This window comes from Scophthalmus maximus, chromosome 12 (assembly GCF_022379125.1).
Source record: "Scophthalmus maximus strain ysfricsl-2021 chromosome 12, ASM2237912v1, whole genome shotgun sequence".
Classification (NCBI taxonomy): domain Eukaryota; kingdom Metazoa; phylum Chordata; class Actinopteri; order Pleuronectiformes; family Scophthalmidae; genus Scophthalmus; species Scophthalmus maximus.
The window spans coordinates 22,540,001-22,553,044 of NC_061526.1; the positions used below are offsets into that span (position 1 = coordinate 22,540,001).

Below are 13,044 nucleotides of genomic sequence, written 5' to 3' on the forward strand. Positions count from 1 at the left end.
GCTGGACTGTCATCCCGCCGCTTCGCCCGTCTGCCCGGACCAGCTCAACAACAACAACACACACCTGCATGTGAGTACACACCTCTGTGTGTGTGTGTGTGTGTGTGTGTCCGGTGTGTGTGTGTGTGTGTGTGTGTTGCACACGTTTAAAACAATGTTTTCTGTTGAAAGTTTTTGGTTTTTCTGTTTTACAATCAAAAATATTACAGTGCCCATCAATAGATATATAGTTAGATGAGCTTTAAATTTTCATTCTCTACTAGTCTTTGATAAAACTGTAGCTTTTTGTTTCACCACCAGAGGGCGCTGGAGTCTCATCCAGCAGTATTTCATGTTACTCCATGGGGACCTGGAGTTGTTTCTGACAAAACTGTTAGGCAAGGTCAGAAAAACACTATTCAAAAAGTAGAAAATTACGTTTTTTATGTAATAAGAAACTAATATAAAACGTATGATGATATGACGAAGTATGTAAAGTGACAGCAACACAGCCATATCAAACTTTTAGATCAAACACTCTCTACTTTCAGTGACTTGTTTGTCAGAATTTCTTGTTGATTCTGTCTAACATGATGATAAATCATTATTTAACAACTATTGATCGGACTTAATGAACGACGGAGTTTGGCTTTAGGAAACCGTGACGCACATTGTTTAAAAATTTCACCAAACAGCTGATTGATTGATCAAAAATCCCCACAAAAGACAGAGGTATTGATCATAGGGTTAGGGTGAGATAATAACACGTGTGTGTGTGTGTGTGTGTGTGTGTGTGTGTGTGTGTTTGTGTGTGAAGAAAACATGTGTTTTGAGTAATTTGTCAAATTCCTTTCTGCTTCGATAAAACATTGGACCCCAAGTCGGTGCACAGACACACCCATAATGCATCATGCACCAAGAATAGTGTGTGTGTGTGTGTGTGTGTGTAGTTCCGAGAAGACAGCTGGGTGTGTAGCAGGTCTGTTTCATGTTAGTGTGTTTTTGTACACTGTACTAGGCTGTACTACAGTATTATACAACTTGAACTCTGTGGTGTGTCTGTGTGTGTGTGTGTGTGTGTGTGTGTGTGTGTGTGTGTGTGTGTAAAAGGTCAGAGGATGATCAACTGCATATGGAACATAGATTATCATCTGGTCCCTATTGTAAATTAACCTTCTTTGGATTAGTTGTCCAGATGAAACTCTGTTGACTTATCGTAGAATAAAAAAATCGCTGTCTTCTGGTCACAGCGGTTTCATTCGTTGCAGTTTTTGCAACAGCTGCCGTCTCATATTTTCCCCGGACGTTTCGCGGCTGCAATATTCTCTGACGTTCCGTCGCCTCCGGCTGGAAGGCCACGTCTGTGGTCCCCGACCGGGCCGACGCTCTCGCCCCCTCGGGGTGGTGTTTTTTCATCCAGCGTGAGGGGGATTAGCTCAGCACATTCTCAACCCAGCGCTGAGCCGAACACACCCACTCCCTCCCGTAGTGCTGAGCAGTGCTGAGCACGGGGATGTGGCTCTGTAGGTGTCGCTCATTTCATAGAGATACAGATTGTGTGTGTGTGTGTGTGTGTGTGCAGCTGGACTCAAAAAGGTCAGTGTGTGTGTGTGTGTGTGTGTGTGTGTGTGTGTGTGTGAGTTTATGTACAGTGTATCTTCTTGTGTGGACAGAATATGTCACAAATACGGAGAAGTTATTAGCAATGTGAACACAATGTTACAGACAAACCTCTCTAATATACAGACTGGCAAACAGACAAATACATTACAGTAGAAAACCAAATGAAACTTTTCATTTTCTACATCATAGAGACGACACATTGGACAAATCCACTTTTCTTCTTCTGCAGATTATACAAATCATAGTTTTCATCATCATACAAATACACAGTTGTGGTTTAGTCCATATATCATCAGCTCTTTTTTTCCTGCAAACACAGATTATCTTGCTCTTTTAATATTACTATCACTAATAAGCCTCTCTATAGCCACTTATCATGAATATTATTGTCATCATTGTTATTAAATCTTTAGTGAGGCTCAACATACTGTAAAATACTTTACTGTGTAAATAGGAACGACTAATGGGAGTGTAAATAATGTATGACGCACTCAGTCAGTCGCCAGCTTATTACAGTACGTAAAGCTCATGTACTGTAGTCTAATACGTATGTTTATTCTGTTTTTACACTTAATATTGGTAATATCTCTGAGTATAAAAATATAAAGTTAGCAACTTATTGTTTTGGATCTTTAAACACATCCTGGAATTACTTTTTTCATCACTGTTCAAACTGTATTTTGTCGCCTGAATTCTTTATCGATAAAAAAAAATATTTTCATCCATCACATCATCTTGTGTTGGATTGACCGTGAATCACAGAGTTGTTAGTCCTGCTGTGGATCTGTAGACATTCAGGGCGCAGTTCTGTGTGTACAACGCTTTAAAGTGCACACACACACACACACACACACACACACACACACCTGTCACAGTGAAAGTGATCTCTCAGGGCAACCAGCCAATGAACGGGAGGCATTTACTCCAGCGGCCTGCTCTGTAATATTAGTGCTGGGACGTCCTCCTGTTCGTGTCGGCGCTCGGAGGAAGTCAGTTAGTACGCAGGCACCAAAAAAATACAACTACCTCGTTTACAATATCTCACTACTCTTCTTTTGGCATAGTTATGTACACGGATGGAAATAAACTGAGTATTTTAACTCAACTTCTGCACTTAAGTACAATTTTCTGAGGTTATTATTTCCATTTGCTACTTCAGTTCAGAGGGAGATATGTTACTTTTAACTCCATTGCATTTATTTTCCTGTTCCAATATTTATAAATTATAGCGAATAATTATATGTTAAGATGAGACAAATTCCTTAGCTACTCACAAGCTTCTTGCACATTAATGTGTCAATCATTATAAAAAGCATATTCCTGAAATGGATGACTCTGCAAAATAACTTTTACTTTAGCTACTTGAAGTATTTTTTAATTCTAATGCTTTCTTATGAAGGCTTTTTTAAACTTTGGGTTAAAAAAATATGAATATTGAAATAAGCAATATTGAAATAAGTACTGAGTATTTTTTAGAAACTTTTTTCTATGTTGAAGTGGAGATAATATCTGGCTGAGTATCGCTTCACTCATCCCCTTGGTTTGCGACTGGTTTGGACAGCGATTGACAGAGATAAAAAGAGAGAGAGTTTCACTTCCTGGCTGCTGGGAAAGACAAACACAGGCGGAGGCAGAAGAGGAGGAGGAGGAGGAAAAAACCCAAAGCGGGCCGAGGGAGGGAGAATAAACAGTCCGGATGGAGAGGAATGTTCATGTGCTTTCTAATGGACGCTCATTAACACCGGCCAGGTCAGAGCGGGAGACAAGTCACATCCGAGCCCGGGACCCGCTGTCGGACTCAGACGGAAATTAGATCAGTGATGGCTTTTCAGTAGAGCGACAGTAAAACAGCAGGAGTTGGACACAAGACACACCAAAGGCCCAAGTTCTCACTGTCCCCATTACTGTAGGTCAAATGTTGTGCAAAAATCAGATGCCAGATATTTGATTTTCTACCTATTTATTCTTTGTGATCTGTTAAATCAATGTCCTCTAATTGACTTTACTGTATATTTTTGATTTCATGCTTTTTGCACAGGTGTACAACAGCCTACATGTTTCCAAGGACGGTGATTTTTCACACAATGCAAATTTTTCCCAGTTTTACTACAAACTTTGAAAAAACCATAGTGTTGAGGCTTTTACACGATTACATTTTTTTCTCCTAATTAGTTAAATATTCTTTTTTCTGGCCTGAAATAGGTCAAAATGAGATGCTAGATACTAGTTAGCATGTTAACGAGTTATTGCATTTAGCACAAATTGATTGTTAGCATTCTTTATCTTTCAAAAGACTGATAACGGACATAGGAAATAGTTTTTATGTAAAATATAGGGATTTTATTGAATTAAGCTTTTAGAGGTTTCCTGTTATAATAATAATAACCGAAGGAGCAGAAATGACATTTGGTTTGAAAGTCAGTGGATCCATTTGGTGGTTGAATCATTTATTAATGTATATACTGCTTTGGAAATCATAAATGTGTGCAGCAAATTATCATTCGGTAGCTGGCAGGTACACATATTTAAAAAGTACATTGACCAAATCATGGACCAAAAAAATTATATTAATGTTTGATATCAACATATTTCTAAGAAGGAAAGTGACAGAGGTCAGGAAATAAAACTGATGAGACAAATGTTGCCCCATAAGTATATATTATATATATATACAAATATTGCCTCATAAGGCAGGAAGAAGAAGCTGAGGAAGCGCATGACAACACTTTACAAGTTAGAAAAGTCAATTTGAATAAGGAAAAGAAGGAATGTTGATGTGTTTTCCTTCTGGTTTGTATGGTCACTCATTAACAGCTGGGCTGGACTCACACTTAAAGGGAAAACTGTGGAGAAAACATATTCCAGCGTGGGAATACGTTGTTTTCTCCAGTCTTTCATTCTTTCCCTTTGTCAAACTCTCTCTCTCTCTCTCTCTCTCTCTTTATCATGCGGTGCTTTTACAGAATCTGACCATGGTAGTTTACGACTCTTGTAGACAAAGTGAATGATTACACTTTGTACGTCGTTACTCAGTTTGATTCATGACTCACCTCAGCAAGAGGAGGAGGAGGAGGAGGAGGAGGAGGAGGAGGAGGGCCGGACCGATGAAGGTGGCTGAAGGCCGACGATACAGAAAGCACAATAACAGCTAAAAACTATGATTAGAACTCTTATTATCAAATGTATTTATTATTGTCTTTATGTATCATGTTTTTAAGCTTCTGTTGTTCTGTTTTGACGGACAGATGGAGTCAGTATGAGTCGGGTGTCTCCGGCATGGAATTGAAAAATGGAAAATTCCTCCTTTATCATTTTCGTCTCCTCCGAACGGAACGCTTGTTTGTGTGTGTCTCTCTGGATTGAAAAAAAAAGAAAGAAAAGCAAACAGTCATAGATGCTTCTTGTTGGGAAACATATCAAACCAGCACATCGCTGTGGCACCGAAAACATGGAGATTCAGCAGAACTGCTGGGGCGGCACCCACCCACCAACACACACACACACGCACACACACACACGCACACACACACACACACACACACACACACACACACACACTCACACACACACCCTGGGCTGAATCCTATAACCTCAGCCACTAAATCATCTGGGGGTTAAAAAAGAAAAAAGCACACACACAATGTTATTCTAGATGGTTCACCTCCACACAACCTCACAGCACAGCAAAAACTGCAAGTGCTACACACACACACACACACACACTCACTCACACACACACACACACACTCACTCACACACTCACACACACACGCTCCCTGTTTTGCTGCTACAGTTTCGTTGTCAGAGCTCAGCTTGTTTCAGAATAAAAACTTTATAAATATATGTAATATACAAGATAATCCTTCATAAGTCCCAACAAAATAGTCAGTAAAAAGTAATATTATAAATAAGTGAAAGGGAATAGGGGCAGTATAAACACATGTCCGTGTTGCTACTTCAAATATAATCCTGGATCTGGATTTTCTAGATTTCCCTAGCCCCTCGCTATCACACATCAGATTCCAAACTGTCCTTCCTCCTTAAACAAACATCGCCGGTGGCGGCTTGTCGTGCCGCTCTTCCTCTCCTCGTGCATCTTCCTCAATCTTCCCTCCAGCGCCGCAATCAGCCGCCTATTGTGTTTATAGGGAGAGGAAAAAACGCAAACAGCGAGCGAAGGTTTACACTGTACCGGCCCAACACGGACCAGGAAACGGAGGGGAAGAGTCTGGGAGAAGAAAATCAAAACTCGCTGAGATAAAACATGTTTATGTAAAAGAAGACACGCAACACACAGCGTGGACAGGTTCCCATTTTAGGAGACTAATTCAGCTGTTTTCCTGGAGTCACGTCTTCGGCGCAATAGTTTATAGGCTCACACTTTGAGTTATTGAACGTCAAATCATCCAAACTGTCAAGCCATTTACTTATTGTTATATTAAATCTGGAGCTGTGAGGGATTTTAATGATGCGCCGAATAAAAGTGCGGCTACTTTTAGCCAAGAAAACTATTTTAAAAACCTGCACTAATCAATATTTTCATAAGGACAATGTAGTTCACATTATTACGTGTAGTATTGTAGTAGAAGGTAGAAACAACCCACGGTTAATTATCGCCAGCTCTTTGGCGTCTTTCAGCTCATTGTTTTGGTTTTGGGGCCTGTAACTTTCTTCCTCGTGTTTTCAGATGTGAAAGCAACAGAACTAAACTGCGAGTGAATAAAGGGTCGACATTCATCGGGTGGCCAGAAATATGAGGAAAGCCAACGCTAATGATCTGTGTCTGCGAGATGCACAGACATCAGTCTACAAAAGCGAACATTTAAAAAAAAATAAAAATTTGTTCCACGTGACGGAATGGAACCGGCCACAAACGCTCCGTGTCTCGGGTTTTGAATCATTCACTTAGCGAATTAAGCATCGTTGAGCTTCATTGAAGGTTTTGGAATCCAGACGAGACTTAAAAAAATATATTAAAGCCGCTGAAGTTGGAAACCGAAGGAAGAAAAAACCCCCGACTGATCTCTGAATGCCAATCGGTCGTGAAAATCCAAAACAAATGTTCGCACGGAAAACGATACTGAATGGATGTAGCTGCCGCGTGAACAGCAGGAATATTAAACAACAGGGGAAAGAGATGTCTAGACATTATATTAATATCAGCAAAACTGGTAATAACCGCTCCTTTTCTATGAAACACGCAAAGACACATGATTGTGTCATAAAAGTCCGCAGCCCCCGAGCTCAGGGAGAGAATAATATGATTGGTTTGCACACCAGTTAAGAACCAGACTAATATTTGCTCTATCTTTTTTTCTTTTTTTCTTCAAATAATTTAATCCAGACAGAAGCAGTAACAGAAGGATGAATTATAGCGGCCAGTACGTGAGCCTGTAATCTTTGTGGATTGTGGAGGATTAGCTGCTCGCTCAGATGCAGGTCTGACAGACAAAGCTCCCCCATCATCATCATCATCATCATCATCCTCCTCATCCTCGTCATCGTCATCATCATCAGCTGCCTGTTGCAGAAACAGGACACCAGCCGACGGCTTAGAGACCCCACAACAGACGAGTCCCAATTGATTTACTACTTTTGTCCCGTGGCTCCATGACGTGTCCCAACGCGGCCAAAGTGTTTTATAGCCTAGTTACAGCAGGTATACGCCAGCTGAGCCCCGCGTTTACCTGAAAACGCCCCTGGTGACGGGTGTTTATTGTCACATTAACGTTTCCCCCGGGTTAATTATTCATTTCTGCCCCTTTTGTTTTTGTTTTTTGCGTGGTTTTGTAGTGTTTTCTAATCATATCATAATGATTTAAAACGCCTAACAACAGCCAAATGATTCAACTGGATACACGTACAGTAGCGTCTGACCCGTCGGCTGCACATTTCACTTGTATTTTACCTCGCATATGTTTTGCCGTCTCGCTCATATCAAGCGCAGGTGAGACAGCGGAAAGAATGATAATAGGCCACGACTGAAGACATAATGACACGGACAAGCAGGTAATATCTGGGCCGCTGCTTCGAGACCCTCGATCAGACATCTCTTTGTCCTGTTTTGGTGCAGTCGTGTGACAACAACGAACAACAACAACAACAGACGCTATTTTTTAAAGAGATGTCATGCTTACAGCGGTCGCCATTTTGGTTTCGACACAGCCACAGTTTCCGTGTGAGCATAGAATATAGTTATTGAAGCCTCTATAACAAGTAAGCAGCCGCTCCATTGGCCTGATTCACATTTGAGGCTCTTGTTTCCTCCATTCGATTGGTCGATGGACTTTCATCGAGGAAACGTGTCCCGCCGCTCGCAAACCCCTCAACTGACCAATCAGCGACCGTTGGCGGGATGCCAGCGCCCTCCCCGCCAAAACGTCCGCCTTTTTTGTGAAGAAGCGGATGTAAATAATCGTTTGAACGCAGAGAGTTTCAGTACAACAGCGTGCACAGAGGGTGGACAGGCCCTTTGTAGACGGGCTCTGATGAGAACGCAGATTCATTTTGTGCCCGTGAGTCTCCCAACAATCGCTGCATCAGGACGTAATCTGAACTCTGCAAAAGCAAATTCAGAGTAGATTCTTTTTCCTTTTTTTTTTTGCTTGGTTTGTTCAAAGGAAAACAGATCGGTATCAGGGCGGGACGCTGCAGCCGACTCCTCAGTCTCTGTGTGTGTGTGTGTGTGTGTGTGTGTGTGTGTGTGTGTGTACAGTCTGTGTGTTTGCTCTTATCTCGGATCCAGTCCTTATCCAGGCGGATGATCTCGGCCCTCAGATACCTTTACCAAGATAAGAGCTCGCCCCAAAAAAAGACACACATTCATTCACCGTTCATACGTTTTTTTTTCCGCAGAGCGTCGACACACACTGACCTCACTGTGAAGCGAAAATGCAGACAATAACACTCACACAGGTTCGGAAGATCCGATTAAAAAAAAAAAGAAAACAGACGACTGGGGAGCGGATATACTGGGATGCGTTATCGGTGTTTTTTTTGAAAATAAAAATTCACCAAATTCTCGAGTTGAACAATGGACAAAGGGAGTTTTTATAAAAGTGAGAAGGTCGTGTGTGTGTGTGTGTGTGTGTGTGTGTGTGTGTGTGTGTGTGTGTGTGTGTGTTTGTGTGTGTTTGGCTGGTTACTATATTTCTCACAGTTGTGTCATTGTGCTGCTGCTGCAAACCAGTTCCTGTCAGCTCTGTTCAGCTGAGTTTCCTTTATCCTGTTAGCTTTTAAGTAATTTAATTCAGTGTTCAGTTAAACATAAAAAAAACAAAACCCATCATACTGTATAACTCCCTTCAGCCTGAGGTGAACTTGTGTGGGGCATTGAATGCTTTTCTGCAAACCTCTCGTTATATTTCTTTGTCACAAAGGTTTGATAATAATAACCGTTCTCCTTTAACAAAAACCGACATTTATTTTCGTCATAATCATAATCATTCACAGACTGAATGGTTTCAGTTGCCTAAAATGAATCAAAACCTCAACCACAGAAGTGACAGATCAGAAAACGCTCTTATGAACTGTTTTGGTGACATATGAATCATTAAACATTTAATATTTTCTGCCCAAAAAGTATTTCTAAGCAAATTAAGTTCTGTCAGACTAACTTTTTTTGGCAACATCTGTATTCGATCGCTCTTCCCACTGCCGCCGCAAACCTGACGGTCTGAACTTCAAAAGCAAAGAGGTCCCAAAAAGTTCGGCTCCTCTTTTCATTGACCACGCCCGCATCAACCGTCGGCCACCGTGTAACTCCGCCCGTCCAGCTGCAGCGTGAGCTGCGGGGCTCGACATCTCCTCCTCTCGCCGACCTGTCTGTCTGTGATTATGTGATACTCCGAGGCCGCGTGTGTGTGATCACCAGGCGGCATTCCTCCGCTCTTTGATCGCGAGACACTCGGGTGTTTTTGTCTGTCAGGATGAAAAAACTGGGGCCTCCAGGAGGAGGAGGAGGAGGAGGAGGAGGAGGAGGGCGGGGGGGAACACAGGATGCATGGGACACACTCTTCACACACACACACACACACGCACACACACTTGCAGAAAATAATGTCTAATAGCATCTGAAGTCCAAAAATACACTGCACATGATAAAAAAATCTCCATGGGCTTTGTGTGCGATGCATTCAAACGCTTCCACGCTGCTGGCGGATCAGTTTCACGGGGGCCCCGAGGCGGCGTGGGGGCTCAGGTTGGATACTCAACACCTAACACCGAAACAAAAGAGTCCACACACACACACACACACACAGGTGCTATAGGAATCGCTGATGCCCCACAGTGTCCTGCATCACTGCCAACTCCTGCCAACTCCTGCTTCCACATCCTCAAGCTTTTTTACCCCTGTGTGTTCCCTATATCGTACGTGTGATGTTTGCACCTGAAGGCATCATCAGCTCGAGTATTACCAGACCACAGAGCTTCACCGAGTCTCTCTCAACGTGGTTTCATTTACGTCCCGGCGCGTCAAGGGATTGTTTGGCCGCCGCCAAGCGCGCTTCTGGGCCCTGTGCTGGCCGTATGGCCGGGCCCCTCATCATCATCGTCAGCCCATCGGGCTCGTGGGATGTGGCGGAGGCGATGAGAGCGAGTCGTTCCGACCGGCCGCTCAGCCTCACCCTCAAAACCCACAGGTTCCAACCACACGAGAGGGAAAACCTTTTCGCTCAGACGCAGCCATTCATTAGACTTATTCCCAATTTATACCCTGAGGAATTTGTGTTTTTTAATTTGAGATTTCGTGTCTTTCTCGTTTTCAAATTTTGATGGGGTTACGCAGCAGGTGCGGAAGAAGAAACTGCTCTTGTGGGACTTTAGATCTGATTTTCAAACAAAACTCCACTGTCAGAAAAGAAAACAGGTCAAAGGTCAGTTGGTCAGTTCAGGTGTCGAGCTGTGAAACTCCCATTGCCCAACAGAAACTCACGCATGAACGTTTGTTCTCACCTTTTCAAGTGGTTTAACACACACACACACTCACACACACACATACACACACACACACACACACACACGCACACACCACCCTCAAAAACCTTTAAATGAGAGGACGGACACACCCTCCTTCAGATGACAGCATTTCAAGGCATCCTCAAACACACACCTATGGACACACACACACACACACACTCACACACAGCTGTTTTGAGATGGGATACAGGAGCCCTTTTTAAACATTCCTCTCTCTCTCTCCGTCTTTCTCTCGTACAAAATTTTCCAAATATGACACGTCGCTTAAAGCTTGACCTTTCACCTTTGACCCACCTCCGCCCTGACCCCGTCCCATAGTGTGACTCATACTCTCCACACATATCCACCCATCGCCTCCCACCCAACAGCCCCACACAAGCCTGCAGAGGCGAACACTTTAGCAATGTGTTACAGGAAACACAAAAGGCATTGATGACAAATGTGGCTGTTGGGAACATCTACGTTTTTCTCTGACATTTTATAGAATTTCAACACAAACATGAACTTGTCATCCAGTGAATCATGAACCTCTGGTCACAATTCGTGAATATGGAGCTTCCAGAAATGTTTGAGTTCCAAGGTCGTGAATCCCACAAGAAGGGGGGGGGGGGGGGGGGGGGGGGGGGGGGGTTCAAATGGACGCCACAGAGTTGAGAGTACATTAAATGTTCGGGAAGTTTAGTCTTTGCTGAGCCCTCGTCCAATCAGGTAACGTCAAACCTTCGGCTCCAGGCTGAACGTAGGAAACATGAGGAGGAACATGCTCCTGTATTTGGAATGTGTGTAATGGATAACTTTGCCTGCAGAGATTACAGACTAACCACCAAATCACTTTCCTCTGCAACAACTAGATTTATTTCATGAATGTGTTATTTACTTTACTCGTCTTCATATCTTTATCATGCTTGTCCGGTGAGACCAAGGTTTCTCCATAATGAGACCGGACAGACTGATTCACTCTCCATTATCTGCTGCTGCGCTGATCCAACGTCCCAACATCAATAATTAGAAGAACTCAATCTCGTCTCATTTTTTTTCACCCGATGCTGCAAAAAAGTTGGGGTCAATAAATTCGGGGTCACCGGAGAAGAGTTTGCATTTCGGTTGCCTTCAGTCCCAGAGTCGCGTTACAGGGTCTCCGTGTGTTGGTCAGGAGGCTGCCGGAGCTGGAATGTTCGTAATGTGTAACCAGACTGTGGCTCCAGGCCAAAGTGACCTGACAGCAGATTGACACCAGTGACCGCACATATATAGAGGTGTGTGTGTGTGTGTGTGTGTGTGTGTGTGTGTGTGTGTGTGTGTGTGCGCGCGCGTGTGCGCGCGAGCGAGCGAGCGTGTTTGTCATAGGTGTGTCTCTCGGTCCAGCTCTTTCGAGGCTGAGTGTATGTGTGTGTGAAGTGAGAGATTTTGGTATTTATTGATTGAATCATTGGATTCATTTAATCGAGATGATCTGACTGCAGTGTGCTCTTCGAACCGAAGACACTCAAGACCATTAAACTCACTGGAACAATCACTAGGGAGAGTCGAAGTACAAAAATGGTCTCTGCCTTTGTTGACGGTCGCATGTGAACATCGCAAGTGGCGGATTCCGATTTGTGAAGAATCAGAGGGAGTTTAATCGATCACATATTGCTTTTCACAGCGCTAATCTTTCTCTTCTTGCATCAACGATACAAGTTTTGACACGCCCGACTCAACATTTTCTGGTTTACAAAAGTTGCGTAAAAGACAGAAAAAGACAAAAACGCAAAAGAAAAGATGGTGGCGTGCCTGCTAATCTGGGGAGTGTGTGTGCGTGTGTGTGTTTGACGGATCACTGCAGCATGTTAAAGGATAAGATCGTGGTTTGGCTTCCCCAGATGTGTCTTATTTATTTTTGGTCCCTTTTCTAACCCGGCTGGTTTTAAATTAGAGCCTGTCTGACTAAAAAATCTCCCAACTAGTCCGCTGGCTGTTCCCAGTGTGTGCGTGCGTGTGTGTGCGCGTGGTTTTGGGCTGATTTAGTGTCGACGTACCGTACATTTCGCCCTGCAGCTGAACCTTTTCTTTTTCTTTTTGCAGCTGGGTGGGCTGTTATACTAATGCACAATGTTGGAAAAAAAAAAAATCATTATTTCTGTGTGGCTGAAGAGAACTTACACTTTCAAATGTCTCAGTAGCTCAGTAATGTCTTCCAGCAGTCGGCCCGTGAACGAGCAGTAGAAGAGACTTTAACGCCAACCACCGAAAACCCCAGTTAAAAAACTCTGATCCACTTTACGACCACATAAACCCAGCGGTGGGTCGGGTTCGCGTCCGACCGAACACACTGTGTTATAAACTTTTCAGTCAGGTTTTGGATCCATTGCATGCTTTATGATGTTGTACGGGGACAGAATATTTGCCCTGTAGATGCAAAAAATGCTTATTAATCTATTAGGTCGCTAGCATTGTCTAATTAGCAGTCATCGCAGAGTTCAT

The 13,044-nt window shown here is 43.2% G+C and overlaps 1 protein-coding gene across 1 annotated transcript in view; it reads left to right on the forward strand.

Annotated features, from left to right (window-relative positions):
* LOC118292131 (ras association domain-containing protein 5-like) overlaps positions 1 to 6,476 on the forward strand; it is a 14,172-nt gene extending 7,696 nt beyond the window's left edge. Inside the window, exons 2-3 of the mRNA XM_047336500.1 lie at positions 1 to 70; positions 3,100 to 6,476. The exon at positions 1 to 70 is cut by the window's left edge and continues 43 nt beyond it. Of these exons, the coding sequence (XP_047192456.1) occupies positions 1 to 70; positions 3,100 to 3,108 (79 nt within the window). The 3' untranslated portion in view covers positions 3,109 to 6,476. The remainder of the gene's footprint in view (positions 71 to 3,099) is intronic.
* Positions 6,477 to 13,044: the final 6,568 nt, after the last annotated feature.